Here is a 22476-nt window from a genome sequence, read left to right on the forward strand (position 1 = left end):
TTTGTTTGAAAACTATCTTTTTCTATATCTGTTTAATCATTAAAAAATACAACACTACAACTATTGTTTATAATATAGTAAAAAAAAATGTAGTAGAAACCGGGCTTGTTCATAATCAATCTACTATTGACACAATACTTGTTTAAATTATACATTTGTTTTAATTTTCTATAAAAACTATGTCCAAAAATTAGTGTAAAGCAAATATTAAATATATTATTAAATTAGTTTGCGCAAATAACTTTTAGTCTTTGTCATACTTGAAACTAAACAAAACAGAATCAGCGGCTACTTTTCGAAAATTTGATTTATTAAGATCACAAGCTAAAAAAAGTAATTCAAAATCTTCACTAGCTAACCTTGAACTTAACAAACTAAAGAACTCCAAGGTCATGATTTCTTTGACAGTCTGTGATAAAATTTCAGATGATGTTAAACACAATTTGATAAAAGAGTAAACAAACTCATACTGAGGTCCAACCTTTTTGGCAGGTAAGATATTAAAGTGAGACTGAACTTGTTTGAAAAATGATAATAATACAGAAACTATGGGGTCGCTAGGTGACAGTTCATTGCTGTTATTTGAGTTTAGGTCATGCTCAGTTGAGCAGCTTAGCATTCGCCTCAATCTATTTTCATTTGGAGCTGAACTAGACTGATCAAACAAAAAAGGGTTTAGATCTGTTTTTTCAGTTCTGGAGTGTATACTATTAGACGACTGAGACAATTTGTACTTATTTCTTGCATTAGTCAATGCTATTTCAATAGTAGAAACTATTAGAGAGATAAAACAATTAGCTGTTGGCTCTAAAAGTTTGTTTGGCTCCATTTTAATCAAACGCATAATATAAACTTTTAGCAAATAAACACTAGCAGTTTCAGGTTGTATTAGGAGTAGAGTAAAAGCAATGTCTGTAGCTTCTTTAATATGTTGCAGAGATGGGTGCTTGTTAAGAACTTGATCACAAACAGTTTCAACAAAAAGAGGCACACCCATTACTGCTAAGCACTTTTTAAAGTTGCTTAATATTATTGGAGTTACTAGTCCTTTTTCAAGTGATTCATTAAAGTTTTTATAAAAAAACTCAGAAGTATTTAAAAAGCTATCATTAGAAGATACTGTTATCTTTGAAAACTTGCTTGCCAGCTTTAAAAAAAGCTTTAATCTTAACTCATGTAAAGGTAATTTGACTGACTTATCCTCAGAAGCAACAAGCAATAACTTTATTGCTTTGGTATAAACCTTGTATTGTATTAGATGTGGCACTCTACTGAGACTACATACTATTGTTAGAATGGAACAAAAAGGAAACTGCTGACTTATTAAGTTACATGCACTTACTAACTCATTTTCGTCAAATATACCACTTTGATAGGCTCTTAAAAGTTCTATAAAAGCTTGAGGTAGATTATCAGTAACCTCAGTCCATTTTTGACTCATAATTGTCATATCAGACTGCCCTCGTAAAATATATATTAGACTTTCTACCTTTTTTTGATTTGGTCCTACTGAGGGTAAAATTTCTTCAATTACTCTTTTGACTGGCCACCACTTTTTCAACCAGGTTTGTAAGTAGTTACTAAAAGTTTGTGAAAACAGCAAACTATTGCTAAGTAACGCCTCTTCACCATACATATCTACTAATTGTACAACAAATAGAAAAGAGAAGTCAAACAATGAAGCTCTTACTAAAGCATCTTGTTGAGTTTCATTACTATCAGGTGAAGCACAGTTCATTAAGCTATTAAATTCACTCAAACATTTTAGTAAATTGTTTTGTTTTTCACCTACAGCAGATGAAATAACCATGCTGAGATTTTGAACATTAAAAGTATTTTTTAAGTAATTAAATTGTTGGTTCATATCCTTCTTAATATTGTTTAGGACCTCAACAAGCTTATCTGAAAAGTTCCAGATATCTTCTAGATCTTCTTTTTTTACTTCACAAAAGTTTGATTGTACTAAATCTGAGCTTAAAATACATTTTTTAACTGCCCTTGATTGAGAAAGTTGATTTAAAATTTCATCATCTAAAAGTTGGTGTTTTTTAAACGAAGCAGTTAGAATTTCAACAACACTAAGCTTAGGAATGAGATGATCTACTGCATCAAGCATACTTCCATGCTCAATAACTAAATTTATAGCAAGAAACAAGTCATGTTTATATTCAGTAACCTTTTGAGAATTTGTTAAATTTTCTGTTACTAGCTGTTTCAACCCTTCAAAAAGTTTGGGTACGTAAACAAATAACATGCAAAACCAACTGTTTAAAGAATCTGGAAGATTTTTACAATTTTTAATTGATAATAAGCTAGTTGAAATAATATTGTAGAAGAGGTCTGATAAACTAATACCACACATTTTTCCAGCAGATATAAGTTGTTCTCCTAATACTTTGACATCTGACAGCTTATTAGCTTCTATTTCTGAAACTATAAGTAGCACAACAGGAGGACAGAAGGTTGTAGATGATGTTATGCCTGTATAAGAAGGTCTTTTTTGAACTTCTTTACGAGACAGGTTTGCAACACTTTTGAAAACTGCATTTATTTGAGTAATGAAAACATTATTTGAAGGTTTATTTTTTATCTGTAGCAAAGTATTGTCAATTTTATTCCAAAAACTAGTTTCTTCATATCTAGCTATTTTAAGCATTGACACTGTTTTAGGCTGACTTGTTAATTTTAAAACTAATTTACAGGCAAACTTGGTCATAAATGAATTATTATTATTAATAAAATACTCAATATTCAAAAGTAACCATAGCATAAGGTTACTTAATGATGCACATAATGTTAAACTTTCATCTACAACTTGCTGTTGATTAGTAGTATTAATATTGTCTAGAAAATTTTCAAGAATGTTGTAAATACATTTTGTTATGTTTTCTTTTTCAAAGTTTGTGTACTTGGAAAAGGCATTTATTACTGAAGCATAGCCAATTAATGATTTTCTGACAGAAAGCTTTAGATTAGCAATCATTTTTGTATTTGGTAGGGAACCTATGAAAGCATGATCCATTAAAGAGTTTACTAAACTTTCTTTTTCAGTTGCAGTGCAAATGAACCTGAAAATATGATTCAATATTATTTTTCAAAGCTTATAATTTAGTAAAATGTTTTATTTGTAAACTTCGTTTTTTTGTTTAGTCTAACTTAATATTACTTAAAACATTAAAATTCATAGCTTAAAAAAGTAAATATACATTGTTTTATTTTTTACTTTAAAAAAATTAAACCAAGCTAGAAAGTATATACTATATACATTTTGGTGAATAACATGTCTTTTTTTTTTTTGAAATACAGAAAACCTCCTAAAACCTTTTAACTTGATGGAACCATTCTTCATTGTTCCAGTTTTCTTTCCACGAACAAAGAACAAACTCATTTATATCAGCTATTAGCATTTTAAAAATATGAATAAACTGCTAAACTTAAGTCTGAAAAAAAAATATTAGAAATGGTACAGCAATACGTAAAGATATATAAAGTTGTACTATAAACTACTAGCGAGTATTTTATTGAGAAAACAATTTAACAATTTACATTTATTTGGTACAATAATTAAAATTTAAATATATTCGATAAAAACTCAAGTAACTTTTTGGTGAGTATGAATAAAAATAGTTTTCTCATTATTTATAATTTGTTTTTGTATAATTATAAAGTGCTATATACTTTAAAACAACAACACAATATACTTAAACAGAATAGACAATGTTTTTAGTATACATTTAAATACTATTATAGTAAATTAAATATATATCATAGTACATACTCTAAATTTAACAAAGAAAACGTTCACATATGTTTTTAAAATACAGGTTTGCTGAAAATAAAAGATTAGTACGCATGGTTAACACTTTAACTCAATAAAATCCATTTAAATACGTCATGACCAGTATAATTCCTAAAAAACTAAGTAATTAACTACACATGAATATAAGTTTAATTATTAGGTAATATAACTGATGCTCCCATAAGATTTTCAAATAAGTTTAATTGTTAGTATTATAGAGTATTACTAAAAGAACTTAACTCTGATACTGTAATAAAAACTTAAATTTTTGTATCAAAATACATTTTTTAGAAAACCTTTACTGAGATAGGTAGAATAGTAGTTCTAAAATACAATGTTAAAGTAGACTAGGTAAAAAATGAAAAACGCAATAAACATATAAGTTAAAATCAAGTTTAAAAACAACTTAAGATTTAGTCTTGAACAATCAGCTATAACAGTTTGTACTTAATTAAAAATACTTATAGCAAATGCCCTCACAGTGTGCATAGAAATTTAGTCTTTTTATTGATTTTAAACTGTGCCCTTCAAAAATTAAACTCTAGTTTTCCTTGTGTTTATCTCTCCAACAACTTTGTAACTTTTTAACTCAAAAATTAAATCAAAATACTTACCGGAACTTTTAAAACATACAAGCTTTTTTTGGTCAAAAATAACATTATAGACTTATTTTCAACAAATTTAGATTTTATAAGAGGTTGTTCGAAGAGATGTTAGAAACTAGTGTCCAAAATTAATCATAGAAGAATGTATTGTATTAAAACATATACCTAAATATATAACTTTAATTATAAAACTAAATTCAAAAAAAAACTTTAAATTTACCTAAAGAATAAAATAAATTTAAATTATTAATTATGGTATTAAAGTAATCAATTACTAGTTTTCTTTTTTAACAAAACAGTTTGTTTTAAACAGACAAATTTGCTATGTTTTCTTTAAAAAAAGTATTTAACTAAACATAATGTAAAAAAAACTAGTTTTTGAAATTAACACAAAAAAGAAACATTAAAAATAAATAAAAAGTAAAAATTTGTTAAAAATTTCAGGTAAGTCAAACTTTTCTGTCTTTTCTATGCTGCTCCCATTGAGCAAATGCTGTATTTGCCCTAGCAACTACATATTAAGAAAAATTGTAATGAAACCTGGTAAAAAGTTGAGAATCTGGGAACTCACAACACTGAGGTTCGTCAGATTCAATAAATGTTTCATATTGATCTTATAAATCTAGGTATAGGACTTCAACATTATTTGAATGAGAAATTACACCTTCAACTCATGCAGAAAACCACTTTGGGCCATAAAGCAAAACAACACACTGCTTAATGGAGAAAGAGTCAGTCACACTAGAATAAATTCTAGGAACTAAATCCATATCTCCAGAGAAGCTGCAGCATTACTTTAAATCCCAGAAAAGTATGATTTACCTGTAAATATTTCCAAAGCTTTAAACATCAAAAATATTTTTTCTAATTTCTATTTTGAGCCTATTACTTCAACTTATTTCTTTTAGTGTCATGCTGCTCAAAATACTACCAGCCTCACTATTATTTTCAATAGCAGTAGAGGTTACAACAGATAGAAGGTCAGCTTTCCCACTTTCCCACAACAACAAAGCTTTCTCTACCCGCTTCTATCCATGTAGCTTACTCATGGCCTGTTCCATGGTGAAATTAAATGTCTTAAGCTCATTAGTAGTGAAAATTGTAAATAGCTTATTAAGCATAGGATGTGATGTGTAACGCTTGTAAAAAGAAAGCAACATTTTTTTAAAACAGGCATCTAAATGCTAAGCTATTTCTACAACCTCAAAACCTTTCTTATGCGCACACCAAATCTGAGGTGGGCAAAAGTAATGCCTCCTCTTAATGTTAACATTTTTGAGATTAGGGTACAAAGATGTCATTTTACTTTGTTTCAGTTCTGCTGCTACTTCATCTTGCTCTGCTATACTCCAGATACCTGCTCTTTTATGATGTTTGATACGTTTAGTAAAATTCTTTTGGAGTTAGCCCTTGCAATTTTATCAAGTTTGCCTTCCCTTATTTCAAATTTTGCAATTGCTAGCATAAAGTTTATACTATGCAATTTGCTCAAATTTTCAACTAAAGCATTTCCCAACATGTTGTATGCAGTCCATATTTTGTATAGCAAAAAAAGATGACCTTGATTCATCATAGCTAGCAGTGTATTTTTTGTAGTTCACCTTTTTGTCCATTGCTCATAATCCTTTGAACTTCTCTCGTTAATGATGTTTCTGACTTGATGGCAATAAATGCCCGCTGCATAAACATTCTAGACATCCAAAAAAGACTTGGAGTCACCATCTCCAACTAAATACCTGTACATCAGGTTTCAGGCCAAAGACTTGAGAAACTTATCATAAATAGCAAACTTTTCCATTTCAGTGGAGGGACCTTCATAAATATACTGGAACATCTGTCCTCAGCAATATGTTTTTTTCCCTACAATTAAAAATTTCATTAGCACTAACTCTTTTTGTATGATGGGTGCAAGTTTTGAAAAACTTATTCATGATTCTAAAATTTAAAAACTTACCACTGTATGCATCCATATGAAGAACTACATCTGTTTTTGAATTATTCCAACACTTACATCATCCAATTTTGGTAAATACCATCACTTATGATAGAAATAATAGCCTTACTATTAACATGCTGAAATACATTGTCAAATTAATGCTTACTTATAACTGCTAAATAAATTTGATACGGTTTATCAAAGTGCTATGGATTACTCTCTGATGCACCATGTTGTAAGGATCTAGCAGTCCTGGGATATCTAGGATGCTACAGAAGAGCTTCAACTGTTAAAAGTCCAAGCTAGCAACATCTAAAGCAAATGTTCTACTTGTTAAAGTCATAGGCTCTTCCCTATACAATGTTTCCTCCTCCTAGTTTATATAGCTGCTCATCTTGCAAGTAAAACAGGACACTTTTACTCATTGTATGTGTCTTACTCTATTGTTACTTACTATATTTAAAACTACTTTGTCTTCACATTTCTGTAAAAAAAGCCAGTTTTAAGCGTAACTTTACTTTAAATACAAAATAGCTCTCTCAAAAAGGAGAGAATGCCAATAGCATTACACCATAAAAAAAACTGCCCTAAACAAGAAGTCTATGAAAACATCTACTACTTGCTAGTTTTAATAAGCATGAGTTTATGTCTATATTTTTTTTTCTTTTTGATTAACTTTTGTGTGATGTCTTGTTATATATTTTGTTCATGTTTAACTTCTCATGTTTTTTCTTTAAAGTGTTTTTTTACTATTTAAACTATTGCAATATATAGCTTAAAACAATTAAAAAATTGAATTATCTTGATGAACAAAAATAAATTCTCCATACCAAATATTTCAACCATATTCATGAGCTTTAGTTTAAGTTTATTGAGATATATTGTTTTGTAAACAAAATTACTATACCAAAAATTAAACTAATATCTTTGTATTTGTACTTTTTTGGGCTGATTGCTGTTGGTCTCATAAACTGGGTGTAAGTAGAGCTGGATTTGTGTAAGTTGGTTTTATTATTTTATTTTATTTTGTTTACTATATATATTTTTTAATTTGTTTCTTGTATATAAAAATTAATAGTGTTGTTTTGTCCTCATTGACAGTGTGATTAAACAAGTAGATGTAACATTTTTCTTTTTTAATTCTATTTTGTAGTTTTTTGTTTACTTGAAGTTTAGTGTTTATTTGTTTCAGAAGATAGAGATTCTAAATTTAGGTGTAAAAACTTGATATTTTCTAGACATTCTGGTTATTTAATTTTATTTGATAAATATTAGTTTTACGTTTACAAACAGTTTATTTAACTCAAATAAAAAACTTTTATTATTGCTTTATTTTTTTTAGAATATTTGTTAAGTTTTATTTTTTTAAATTTAGCTGTTTAGTGTTAGGAGTGATTTTATTTTAAGTAGTTTAAACAAATTTAATCAATTATTAGTGCTAGATTTTATTGATAAAAACTGAATTTTTTACAAATCTATAAAACAGTTAAACATTTTTTTTTTGCTCTAATTTTTATTTACCTACAAACACCTATACTAGAAATTTGAAGACACTATTTTAAAATACATGGTGCTCTTACAGTTTTATGAAATTACTAAATATTTTAAGTTTACTGACTTTACTAACTCTCCCCATTTATTTAATTTTGAGATATTTGTTGCATTTTTTGTAATTGCTCTTGTAGAGAGGGCAACAAGAAAAATGTGAATGTACATGACCATAAAAATCGAAATCTAGGGGAGGAGATGGTGTGGAGCCCATGGTAGACTATGATTTCCATGGTCAATATTGGCAGTATTTAGTTAAAAAAAGGTGCTTACAATTTTTAAACTTTAAAAAAAAATGTATATATAGTTATTTTTCAAGTTTTTTGTTTTTATTTTTCACTATTGTTTTAAAGTTAGCTCAAAGTATTAGTTACAAGTAAATGGTGTGCAGCTCGATGACCAAAAGGTCTTTCTCCACACCAATCCATTGACCTTAGTTGTGAGCATTCACATTTTTCTTTCTTTATAGATTATAATTTTTTTTAACACAACTATTTACAAAAGTAGTAGCGTTTTCATTTTCCTTCTTTGTAAGTAAAGCAAAACTAAAACATCCCCTTAGTCATGGCCATGATAACTGATACACTACATTGTATAGTTTTAGTTTTAGACAGTTTTTTAATGTGGTTTCACTTACTACATTCACCAGTTAAGATAACATGTAGTGTTCACATTGAAACAAAAAATAAATAACAATTTTCAATAATAACAATAAAAAACATTTAGAAACAAAGTTTTAAAAAATTTTACTTTTACATACAATCTTTTTTATTTCTATAAAGCCATTAGCTCAATTTTTTGTAAGCATGAGTTATTGTACAGTAGGGTGCATATCATCTGTTGCCCTGACCTTAGAATTTCGCTTAGTAAAACTTTTTGACGTTGGGAAATCACATAAGTAGAAAGCACAAAAAATTAGTTTCCAAGCTTTAATCTGCTGGAGCAAATTATTTTTGAAAATTTTGCTTTATATTGGTAATCAGTATATTTAAAAAAGGGAAAAATATATTCACTAAAAATTTATTTTCTCTCACGTTTTTTGAGATTATTACCTGGAACGGTTAGGAAATGTTCCTTGTCATATTTACAAATTCCGCATAAGTAAACTTTAAAAAAAATAAAAAAGTTAAAAAAATTAAAAAAAAAATTAAAAATAGAACTGTATTTTTTTCGTTATATTTGCATAGAATTTTTTTTTTTTTTTTAAACTTTGTTTATACAGAATTTTCTAAACATGGCAAGGAACATTTCCTAACCGTTTCAGGTAATTATCTCAAAAAACGTAGGAGAAAATAAATTTTTAGTGAAATAGTCTTTTTCCTCTTTGTAAGTATACCGATATAAAGCAAAAATTTCAAAAGTAATTTTTTCCAGCAGACTTAAAACTATGAAACTTTTTTTTTTTGTGCTGTGTAATTATGTGATTTCCCAACTTCAAAAAATTTTAGTAAGCGAAATTCAAAAATTTTGATTTTTGAGGGGCAACAGATGCATCCTATTGTACAGCATTAAAATATAATATAAAAGATTTATTTTTTATTACGATAAAATTTTCTTTTGAATCAGAAATAATCAAATGATTATTTGTCAATATTTGTTGTTTCGACTTTATGAACAAATCCATAAGCAGTTAGAAAATATTTTTGAATATAAACTGTTTATAGTTAGATACATTTAATTTAGTTTTACAATTTAATTGTTCGTGGTTTGATTTAAGCATTCAATTACAGCTTAATTAGTGTTTCTTACATAAAATTTACTTGCATAGTTAAGATTAGAGATTATTCTTTAAGCACTAAAGTAGCAACTTGCATGTGTCCTGGAGTCTGGACAAGACGTTAAAAGGTATCCGTGCTGTGCGACTCGATGACTGAAAGGTTTTTCGTGCACCAGGTCTTACAACCAAATATTTTGAGCGTTTTATTTTGTTGTACAATATACTATTTACATATTAGCTCTAATTCATATTGAGTAGCACTTACTTCTAGATTGTAAACTACAAGTAGATGTCGGTAGAAGTGGTAGAAACAAGAAACAGAATTTTTTTTTGGCGTCTAGTCTCTGTAAGATGGATAATAAACATATTTTGCGCATACAACAGCTCAAAAGACTTCTTGTTCTAGTCAGCCTACTCATATGGATCGGCCTAAGCCAAATTCCAAATACATAAGCAGACCAGCATAATGTGCTAGCAAAAAGAGGGTTATAACAAAAATAAAAAACCTTAATGTTGGTTACTACAACACAACATATCAACTAAAACGAATTCAAACACTGTTTTTCAACAAAAACAAACATAAAAAAGTTAAAAACTTTTTGATAATTTTTTTGTTTAAATCAATTTTTTCAAATATCACTTACGACTTAAATGGCAAAAAATAAGTTTGTGACTAATTTGCAAAATTACAAAACTTGTACAGCAATCTATAAAACATTTTTAAGTATTTAAAAAATTTTAATAAAAGAAGTTTTTTCAGACCAAAAATGGTATTTTGTTACATCACTTATGAAAAAAAAGAACGGTTTACAATCATTTCTAACTCGCTATCATTTCTAACCCGATCACTTTTAACCCGATAATTTCTAACCCGATCACTTCTAACCCGATCATACCTAACGCGATCATTTCTAACCCGATTGTTTCTAACCAGACAATTATTAACCCGATCTGTATTAATATGTTTATTTATTATTGTTTTAATATAAGGGTTTGTTTTAAAAACAAATTAATCTCAACAAAGTTGTTTTTTTAATGAAAATTAGTTTTTTTTGTTTAAAATAAACTGAATGTTCAGATAGCTTTTGTTAAGTTTTTATTTTTGTTATTTATGGCTATTAGAAGTTTGTTATCCTACACTAGACCCAGAAATCAAAATCCGGGCCGCTTAAACTGAATAACACTTAACAAAGAGACAAAAGTTTATATACTTTAAAATAAAAAACACAGTTTTATCTAATATTTATAGATTAACAGCAAAAGAAGTTTACACTTTAGTATAATACTAAATGACTTATTTATGCTTTGAAGGAGAAGGTTTTTAGCAAATTTGGTTTTTATTCCATAGTAAATAACACCAATTCTTTTATCGATCAGTCAGTTCCAATAAAACCAAACACAGCTGCACAATCTTTCAATTTAAAATTAACTTCCGATTTCTTTTCAAAAAAGCTTTTCTTCAAAGTTCAACAACACATATTGAGACGATTTAGTAATTTATTTCAATGATTTTAGTGCAGCCACCAGCAAAATAGTCTGAATCATGCACTTCTTCATTAAAATAAGGTTCATAGTTACTTTTAAAAAATTCATTTAGAACATACTAGAATTTCAGAATTCAAACAAAATACAAAATTTCATTAAAAAAAATTATTCTTGTTCACACCTCAACCAGATATACACATCCTGACTTTTAGAGTTAGGTTCTGTACATTTGTGCAACCGTTTGGTATTTCTTTTTTTTTTTTCAATTATTTTAGTCGGTTTGCCAAATCATAATCGATACAATAAAATAAACATTATAAGAATTAAGGTACAGACAATTGTAAAAAAAAGTCAAACATTTAAGCGCATTGACTAACCACTAAATTTAAAATTTAAATTCTAAAGCACATAAAAAATACAGGTAAATTTCTGATAAAGAAAAAACTCATGACATTTATAGAAATTTAGAGGTGCAAAAAACCACCGAGAATAAAGTCAATAGACTTTAAGCTGGCTTAACTGTAATGAATAAAAAGCAAATATGTTGCGTGTAATAATCGTCTGAAAAAATAGTTGATTAAAGGAAACAAAGAACTTAATGGAGTTTTTATAAACTTCTGCTCCAAGTTATACTTAATTTAACTATAAGTAATTTATTATTGTATTTCAAAAAGTTTTTTCAGTACTTATTTCGTTTTTACTTATGTTATTTAAACTATTCATAAAAAAGTAAATTTTAAAGAATTTTTTTTCAACTAAAGTACTAATTTAAGTCGTAATTGAAACATTTTGTATATTATATAGATTTAAGTGAAGGTTTTAAAGAAGATTACCTAGGCGAGATTTGATTAACCTCGGACTTGTTATACAAATAAACATGTCTGTTTAACTATTAGTGACTTTTTTTTTGCTCTAGGACTAAGAAGGAATTTATTAATTATGTGAAATCAAGACGGTAAATCGACGTAACATACTTTTGCGGTTTTTAAATGACATAAGTGTTTTAATATCTAGCTTATACCTAAAAATCATGCTTTTCCACTTAATATAACAAAAGTATTTAATTTCTCATAATGTTTGTTTGAATTCCATTATCTTAATAGGCCTATGCAAGTTGTATAACAATTTGTAAAAGTTATTAAAACTTAACTTAAAACTAACCTCCTATAAAACGTTAATACATTAGTCAGCAATAATACAACATTTACAACAGACTTTCAATGTAGTTTTTAGACCGTAATATAAAGTTTTTGTATCTGAATATTACAATTGTAAAGGTTTACTTTTTAAAATTTGCTTATGTTAAAGTTATTATATCCACGTGAATTACTATAAGATCCAACTTAAATATATTTATAACTGTTTACTCTAAAATCTTACAAAGAAGAGTACAATTTAACAACTTAGGGAATTGTATATGATTAACTAAAATCGTCTGTTTAAGTAGATTGAAAGAACAAAAAATTATGAAATAATGAAAAAATATTGAAATTATGTGTAGGATGAAATATCAAAAAATGAAGTAATAAAAATAAGTTAAACTTATGTTAAGTTTATACTAAAATTAAAGCTTATACTAACAATGTTTTTTACGTAACACATTAAAATCAAAGTGTTTTAAAGAAACTAAAAATATAAATAAAAAAAATAATAACTTTATCAAGATTAGTATGTTTTTACATGAAATCCAGATTAAAAATTAAATAAAATAAACAAGTAGAATGGGTTAGAAACGATCGGGTTAGAAGTGATCGGATTAGAAATGATCAGCTTAGAAATAATCGGGTTAGAAATGATTGGGTTAGAAATGAACGTGTTAGAAATGATCTTGTTAGAAATGATCGGGTTAGAAGTGATCGAGTCAGAAGTGATCGGATTAGGTATGATCGGGTTAGAAGTAATCGAGTTAGAAGTAATCGGGTTAGAAGTGATAGCGGGTTAGAAATGATCGGCTCCCGAAATAAACATTGAGTTGCATGACTATAGAACGTTGAAAACATCAAATAAAGTATTTAATATTGTTTTTAGTACTATAACTTGTAAATTGTCCTGGACGAAACGCTAAAAGCTACCCAAGTGGTATGCGACTCTATAACCGAAAGGTTCTTCGTGCACCAAGTCCAGGGTCCAAATAATTTGAGTGTTTTTTTTTTTGCGTTTGGTAAACCATAAATATAGTATACTACACTATGCTAATACTACATTAAATTCTGCATCTACAATTTTATAGAAAACAGTAATTCAGAATATTTAAATACACCCTAAAGCTTAATGCTTATGATTGAAAATTAATAGGTTAATAAATAAATAAATATGTATATTGTTTACAAAAGGTTTCTCTTAGAGTGTAAAAATAGAATTACTTTTGTTTGTACTTATCTATTTCTTTAAACTTTTTTCATGTGGTGAAGGGACTTTTGAACGTTAAATTTAATTTTAATCTCTTTCAAAAGTGATTTGATAGAGATTGTAACCTAATTTTTTAAAACTATTTGTTTTAACAAAAAATATTGTTGGAATTTATGGACAAAATTTTAAAAACAAAGTTACAAAATGTAATATTTATTTTAAACATTAATCAACTTATAGTCCTGAATATTCATTAGCAAAAAAGTCTGGTTTAAAAAACTGTAAGAAAAAATATAATTTATAGATAATGGTTATTAAATCAAAAATAAAGTATTAGAAAACATTATCAACCGTTAGCAATACAGTTAAAAAAAAAGTTTTATATAACTTCCTTTAGATATTATATACATATTTTTAAAATACGGTAAAATTTGTTTTCTATTCAAAAAAGTAAATTAGTTTGTTGAAATAAAAAAGTAAAGTATATCTCAATTTAAAAACATCGTACCTAAATTTTTTTGAATTTAAAAAGTAGATTTGTTTTAAAGTTAACAATAGAATTGAAAAACAAACAAAAACGCAAACAAATCAAAATATTTAAAAGAAAACTTTAAGTACAGCACAGTCAATGGGTCGCAACTTTACAACTTCAAAGATAAACATAAGCTGTAAAATATTAAAGTATGCAGTTTTAATAACCAATAGCTTTTATAAGTACACAGGAATTTTTTAATGACTTAAAATGAATCTGGAAGTTTTGCTTCTTTTTTAGTTATGTTATTAATTAGAACTAAAATACGTAAATTATAGGTTGTTTTACATTTAATTAAAAATAGCTTAATTCGTTTCTTATAAAATTCTAATTATAATCAACTAAAAGCCTGATAATGTCATTAAAGATCACTCTTCTTTGAAAAAAATTATTTTAACTTTTTTAAGAACAAACTGTGTATGTAAATACATATTTATATTAATATGCATAAAATTATACACTAAAACTAGTTTTGCCTTTCATTTTTGTACTTCCACCGTCAAACGTTTAGTCTAAAGGAATTAGGTGAAAAAGTTTAAAAATTTGCTAGACATTGCTAGACTAAGTAAGTTTTATTTTTAACGACTCTATTTAAAAAACAGACATACTTTTCACCGTAAAATTACAGCTAAAAAATATAATACTAAATCTGTAAATTTATTGTACAATTTCAAAAGTTTTTAATAAAAATTAAAATTAGAACAACTTTTTGATCTTCAGCCATGTATTTATAAAAAAACTAAAACTACTTTAAAGTAATTCTTACATTAAATAGCAGTTTAGACATTTTTACACTATTGTACTTGCTGTATTTAAGTATGAACAAAATAAAAAAGAGGCTTTACTCACTTAAAAATGTAAAATTGTTAAACTTTTTGTTAAAAAAGTAGTTGTTTTTTATAATTCAGTTGTTATAGACCTCTGTTAGAAGTATAAAGTAAGAAAATTTAAATTCAAATTTCACTTAAGTATTCAATTAGCATTATTAAACATGTTTAAAGCAAAATTTACTCAAAAAAAAATGACTTGTCTGGTAAGTGAAATTTGAATTTAAATTTTCTTACTTAAGTTTCTTACAAATGTAAGTTATTTAAAGTTATGTATCTCTTTTTGATGAATGAGTTCTATAACTGAAGTAAACACAACTTGCCAAAAAAAGTATATATACTTTGAAAACTTACATCGTTAAAATTTGACAAATACAAAAAAAAACAATTTAGTTTTTTTTACAGTTAATTAAAATCCTTTCTTTCTAATTATTTAATACTTTTATTTTATAGCTTTTCTTGTTAATATATCTTTAAATGCATGAAGTTTAACGATAAATAAAGTGTTGCAATTGATTTAATTTTAAAACAAATATAACATTCCTTAATTTAATAAAATGCACAGTATTACTTTTATCTTTTTCTACAATAATAAAAATATTTCTAAATAAATATTTGAAAGTTATCAAAAATCATCAGTATCACGTCGAGCAGTTACCAGTTGTTAATGTTTATTTAAAACTCGTTATTTACACTATCTCTACTAAATTGTGTTATAAACAAGTCATATTGATATAAAAACTTTTAATTCATACTAAAAAAGAAAATAACTTGTGATTAAACTTTTTTTTTAAACTATACTTGTAGAAAGAAAACTGATAGCTAAAAAGTATTTAAACAAACTAATATCTTAAGTAAATTAATTCAGAAGATGTATTTTTATATTTAACAATTTAGGTTAACAATTTTGTATAATTTATTATTAGGACATCTTTAACAAAAAAAAGAGTAAAGTTATGATGTCTTTTATTGAAAAAAGTATACGCTTTGAAAAAATTAAAAACAAAAAAAAACAAAACTATTACGTTTGCTAAAAGTTACCAAAAATTGATATGTAAAAATATATTTAATTAGAAAATAAAAACTATATAACTTAAAACTTTTTAAACAGATACTATAGATGTTTGAAAATATAACAGAATACTTTTACGGAAAGTTGTAACAGTTTTACTGTAAAATTAATTCGATTAAATAAACTGGGTTAATTCTTTCTGAACTTACGACAAACTCTTCAACAAAAAAATTAGTGGCTGAGTTTTTATTTTGAATCATAGGACCAATATTTATTGTCCTATCAAAACTGTCTTTTAAATTATTTCTAGGATTAGTGCCTATTATGCCTGATAGTTTTTCAAAGTGGTTATTCTTTTTTGCAAAAGAATAAGGTATTGAGTTTACTTCATTCATTTTATCTGAATCAAAAACTTGACAAACAAATACAAAAACTCTTCCTTTTTTACAAGCTCTATCTGCGTACAATAATGCTATTGAAATAGATTGTGTCAGGTAAACTCCATTACCAAGACAACCGTCCTTTGATTCTTTAAACCCTGTTTTGAGTATTTTAGAAACATTTTGTTTTTCTGTCCCATGAAAGAGTAGCAAACTACTTTTATTTGGCTTATGAACATTGCAGAACACTTCTTTTATACTATATATATCAATTATGCTTTTTATTTTGGGAAACCCTCGTTTTTGAATGTTTGTATTTTTAAACGCAAGACAGATAAGTGAGTAGTCACTAGAACTTTTGTTTAGCTTTTTTGTTTCGTATTTCATAACAATATTTTCATTTTGACAGAACTCCATGAGTAAAATGTGGTTTAAAAAAAGTCTGTTTTTTAAGATAATCATAAGTGTTATTTTTTTTATCTAAGCTTTTTTTGTTAGCTCTGTTCTTGTTTGCAATTTATGATTTTGTATGATACTTATGCACTGGTTTTAAATTGTTAAGTTTTGTTTTCTACTAAAGTACTATAATTTTAATCTTTAATTTTAGAATATGAAACTAATAATTTATTCAATGACATAAAATGATATGTTTTTATTTGTCGAAGTAAATTACTTAAAAAAATAGTTTGATCAGTTTAAAAATATTCAAAAAAATGATTAGTATTGTTTTAGTATAACTAAAGAAGAAAATAAACCTCCTAAACTAAATAAAATATATACAATACATTTATGATAAGAAAAGTAAGTTTTTGAAAACTAACTTTTTATTAGTGTAAAATTTTTAATTTTTAATAAATAAAGTAAAGTTGTTTACTCGCAAAATTTATAAATACTACAATTAATTTTTATATTTTTATGATTAATGAAGTCAAAATAATTTTGTTGTGTAATACTTATTAATAAATCAAGGTTTTTAAATACATTTTAATACGCATATTAATGTTATTAACCAGAAAAAAAGTTTCAACTAGTATCAAGTTTTAAGACAAAAAAATTTATCGTAAGCTGGCTACGTTTTTTTATTGTAAAGGTAAACTATAAATTAAGTTTAGCGTGTTAATTTACTAGTGATTGAGTAGGTTTAAGAATTTTTCCAAGCTAGGTTTAACAAAGTATTTTTATCTTACTTATTAAGAAAAATTACTCTTTACACAAAAAGTTTTAATTTTTTTAATTGAATAATATAAACTGTTTAACCAAATAAATTTCGACTAAATGTTAGCCTAATATCTAAGTTTAAAATAACAAAAAAGTAAAAAATATAAGATAATAAATTAATAAACATATTCTAAAAGTACTTACTAAGTGTTGGTAAGTTTAAAGCTTAGAAAATTTGATTTCGTTTATAGTTATAATTTATGCTAAGTTGAAAGTTGTTAGACTAAATTTATGTTAAAACTAGTATTTTAACATTTTTAATTTCTAAAGCCAACAAACACCAATTCTAGAAGTTACTTTTTAAATCAGTATAAAGAAAAGGCTGTGCTTCATTATTTCACAAACATTTTTATACATTTTTTTATTTAACAAAAACTGACGTCTAGTGCTTAAAAAGAAAAAAATAAACAACAATAATCGTTTGTAACGATCAAGTTCAAATTTAAACTTGTTTATGACGTTGCTTCTTACACTCTGAACAACAAAATTACTAACTAATAGGTTATGTTATATATTTAGATTTCCTATGTCAATAAAACTTCAACTATTTAAAAATTAAACATACTAGAATAATAAATTTTGTTTACTTAAGGTAATAAAAGTTCGAATTTTTTTTAGCTTTAGTGTATAATTCTTTAAAAGTTAAAGTTAATAATATTACTTAAAATTATGATTAAAAAAACATTGTAGAAATTAGTTTTAACTTGGGTTTTAAATTATTTTAAGTATTTTGCTTTAAAGTTTTTCTCAGTTTTAAGAGAAAAAGTAAAATGCTTATCAGTATCAAACATATAAGTATAACATTTATTTTTTGATAATAGATAAAAAGTATTTTCAATTCTTATATAACTTTTATTTTTTCGTTTTCTATTTTTATTTTGCAGTAAGCTTTAGATAATAGTTTATTTATTGCCATTTATTTTTAATAAAAATATTACCATCAAAGCGTACTTCGATTAGCCAAGTTTTTATAAGAACTATTTTTCTTTACTTAGTTTTTTGTCACTTACATCGTCGCAAATAACTTACAAATATCAACAATTTAACAATTAATTTAATTTTTTCTTAGTTTATTTAACAGTAAACTAACTATGTATTTAAAAAATAAATTACATTTTTGAGATAAATTTAGTTTATTCTTTTTAGAATTTTTTTTTTTAGGAACAATACTACTTTTAAGTAAACTTTTATAGTCATTCATAAAACTTTAAAAGTTAATAGTTGTTTGTTTATTTTTTTTAAGTTACATTATTTAGCCACTATGCTTTTTTGACATCTTATTGTAGCTTAAAGAAAGTGTAGACATTTTCAAGCAATTATAGTTTTTGGTTTTTTTTAGATACTACATAATTAAAACTTTTTTGCAATAATCTAAAAGACCCCCGATAAAAAGTTTAAATTATTAATATGCTATACATTCGATATATTTCTTTTTAACTGTATTTTTTTGGTAAAAACATATATTTTAATTTTAGACTTGTTATTTTACAGCATTACTTTTTTTTATACTTAACTTAATTTGTATGCATTTATAACATTATTTTTTACAAGTAAATGAACCTTAATCAGTTTTATTTGTTAAAAATCCTTTTATATTTGTTAATAAGTTTTGAATATTTATTGTTTCCAAAGTAGTTTATTATGTTTAATATTAATGCAGCTCTATTATTTAACTCTTTATATTTAGAAATTTTATAACTACTAAACTAGAAACAATAAAAAACTAAGTTTAAAAATCTATAACCTAAAGTTTAGTTTTCTAAAAGTTTGTTCATGGTTATCGGTTATTAATTTTACTATTACAATTATTATATTAATCTATGTTAACTTTTTTAACTGGTCAAAGTTAAAAAAAAATGAAATAAAGATAGCCTGTATCTTTTTTTTTTCTAAAAAAGTTTTTTTAAGTTATAAATAATTTCAAATATATTTTTTTACAATGTTGTTATATTTATAACTAATTAACAAAAAATATAGAAAATCAAAATTTTCCTTACAGAACGAGTTTTAAAAAACTTAATTTAAACTTTTACACTTCCTAATATATGGCTAAAGAACCTTTTCGTACAACTTGATTGTTTCCAAAATAACTGTGGTGTGTTATTCTGATTTATTATGTAAATAGATAAATAAAGTTATAAAATTACTAGTTGAAATTTGTTTCTAATTTTAAAATTATAAATTTATATCTTAAAAATTATCTTTTTGTTTTACTTTGATACTTAATTATGTACACAAAAAATAAGGTAGTAAATTTTAGAACTAGCTTTTATAAATATTCCGCTTAAAACTTTTGAAGCATAAATAAGTTTGTAAATTTATTTTTTATTTTTTAAAGCAATTTTTGATACTTTTATTATGAAGATTTTTATTTTCTTAATTATACTTGAGTTAATATAAGTTTTACAACAACGAAAGTATACTGTATACCAATTGCAAAGCGTAGTATTTTCATTAAGGGGTGCTTGAAATTTTCAAATATTTAAAAAAACCTACAATTTTATTTTATTTTAAACTCTTCTAGTTACATAAAAGTACTAAAGTTATAACAAATCGTTTGTAAACAAAAGTTTACTAATAATAAACTTTTTATCTATTTTATGATATTATAATAAGTTGTTTAGTTACTTTAGGGGAGCATTTTATACAATGATCTACCCAAAGCGACGCCCCTGCTGTTTACTTGGAAGGAGAGTTGTTTTAAACTATATTGTTAATTTAGAGGTTGAAAAATAAACGTGCTAATTTATTATTTTATTTTCGACTGATTTCGTTGAGAAAAAATCTGATTTGAATTTGATGCTCGAAAACATAAACTTAGATGTTGCTGTTTAAGCCTTTCAAATTTTTATATACCATTTGCAACTTAATATCAATAGATTATTCATTTTGTATTATATTTTATTACACAAAGCTTTTCAAAACTGTACGAGTTTCATTGTCAAGTGATAAATTTTAAATGAATTTTGATAAAATATGGACTAATTTTTAAGAGTAAAATTTACGCAACTAGTCAAAATTTAAAACTTGAATGAAACAAAAGGTTATCTAAAAAGTTTATAAAAAAACTTAAAATTAATTTAAACCAGTTATTTAAGAAACATCAAAAAGACTTCGAAATCAATGAAAAAATTAAGAATTATTTTTTACCGGTATCGACACTTTTAAGTCTTAGTTTCTTTCATGTTAGTTATTAGTAGTGATGTACCGGACTCACTTTCCGGGTCCGGATCCGGACAGTTATTGCCATTTTTGTCTGATATCCGGATCCGGCCGGATCTTGATATGAAAAAAAAGTTTGGATCCGGTTCCGGCCGGATCCTTGTTTGAAAAAAAAGTCCGGATCCGGTTCCGGCCGGATCCTAATTTGAAAAAAAAGTCTGGATCCGGTTACGGCCGGATTCTAACAGAGATCCGGCCGATTCGGATCTAGTTAGTAAAAAAGAACATACAGAAAAGTATTTTTTCAAAAACCAACCCTTTGTAAATTCAAAAGAGTCATTTTCGCTAGTTAAAATTAAACACCTACCGTGATTGGCTCATTTTGAACACGTGACTAATTTACATTTGTTTACATTAAAACTATGAAATAAACATTTTAGAAATGCAACTCTTTACCTATGTTGTAAAATTAAAAACTTTACTACCAAATTGTTAGGCTAGTTTTAAGATTTTTTGAAAAACTCAGGCTAGTTTTCTTTTTAATTTTGAATGAGTTTAAGTTTTGTTCAAGAACTTGATTTTAATTGATTTTAGATTGGTAAGGCTATAGGGGGGGGGGTCCTCCTTGATTTTACAAGTTGGTCTTATTTAATAGATTTTAATCTTAGCTACCAGATATTGTTTATGTGATGTATTTTATCTTTCTATCAATTTTCCTTATACTAAATTTAAAGTTATTCATATTTTTTTTTGATTTTATAGAAATGAAATTTTGAAACTACAAATGTAAGTTCTACTTTTTATGTGAAAACTAGTGATGTACTGGACTCACTATCCGGGTCCGGATCCGGCCGGATATTGCCATTTTTGTCTAATATCCGGATCCGGCCGGATTCTAATTTGGAAAAAAAGTCCGGATCCGGGTCCGGCCGGATCCTAATTTGAAAAAAAGTCTGGATCCGGGTTCGGTACATCCTTAGTTATTAAAAAACTATGCATGTGTCTGCATGAATTCTGTTCTTTTGTTAATGTAGTTTTTATTGGATTCGAGTATTTCAGATTATTTTTCTCTTTTTAATTTTTTCCGAATAAACTTGTAGATAGTTTTTTTCATTTTTAAATTCGTGTATTAGTTTTAATAGTTCACTGGCTTGTTTGTACAGAAGGTAATTTCTGTCATCACGTTTACTGTTGATTGTAGTTTTTTATGTTGCTTTTCATTTGTCTAGCTAGTTTGCACCTAGTTCAATGTATATACTTTTTTATTTTCTGTTTCAAATGTTGCCTTGTAAATTACGTTTTCTATTCAACATTTTCCTCCTTTAAAGAGCTTGTTTGTTGGGTGCACGACTATTCGAATTCGGAAAATTCAAATTCCGACAACTCAAATTAAAAAAAAAAATTGAAACGGTCACAAATAAAAAAGTAATGTATATTTGTCAAAAATAAAATTACATATGTAAATCATATTAATATCAACAAGCCATTTTTTTCGTTTTTCAAAAAATTAATTATTTTTTGAGATATGGCTTTAATAAAGTAAAAAACATAGTTATTTTTAGTAATTTTAAAATATCTTAAAAAATATTTTAGACTTTGCAAAAAAGAAAAAAGTGGCTTGTAGATGTTTATAAGATCTACATATGTAGTTTTTATTTTTTTAAATTTATATTACTATTTGAGATTTAGTCTTTTATATATTCTTTTAAGAATTTGAACTGTCGGAACTTGAGTTGTCCGAGTTTGAATTGTCATGTAACCTCTCTATTTTATTTTTGTTATATATCAGCTCTTTTGTTATAGCTTTTTAGGAAAGGTGTTAAATATGCACGAAAGGACATTTTTTCACAAAGACACTTAACACGGTGTCAATTTTGCACGAAGACAACTATTGCACAGGTTGAAA

The 22476-nt window shown here is 25.8% G+C and overlaps 1 protein-coding gene across 1 annotated transcript; it reads right to left on the minus strand.

Annotated features, from left to right (window-relative positions):
- Window positions 1-5: 5 nt before the first annotated feature.
- LOC145834203 (mediator of RNA polymerase II transcription subunit 24-like) lies at window positions 6-3442 on the minus strand. The gene is made up of 2 exons (XM_082941579.1): window positions 3322-3442; window positions 6-3068 (listed from the first exon to the last, which is right to left on the minus strand). The coding sequence occupies exons 1-2, from the start codon at window positions 3405-3407 to the stop codon at window positions 245-247; spliced, it is 2910 nt and encodes a 969-aa protein (XP_082797705.1). The 5' UTR covers window positions 3408-3442; the 3' UTR covers window positions 6-244.
- Between the last annotated feature and the right edge of the window lie 19034 nt (window positions 3443-22476).

Source organism: Thalia democratica, chromosome 4, assembly GCF_965202585.1.
Source record: "Thalia democratica chromosome 4, ktThaDemo2.hap1.1, whole genome shotgun sequence".
NCBI classification, from domain to species: Eukaryota; Metazoa; Chordata; class Thaliacea; order Salpida; family Salpidae; genus Thalia; species Thalia democratica.

Coding starts and splice junctions, on each gene's coding strand:
- LOC145834203 (XM_082941579.1), bottom strand. CDS start 3,407: ATGCTAATAGCTGATATAAATGAGTTTGTTCTTTGTTCGTGGAAAGAA. Junction 3,069..3,321: donor TGGTTCCATCAAGTTAAAAG/GTTTTAGGAGGT, acceptor TCATATTTTCAG/GTTCATTTGCACTGCAACTG.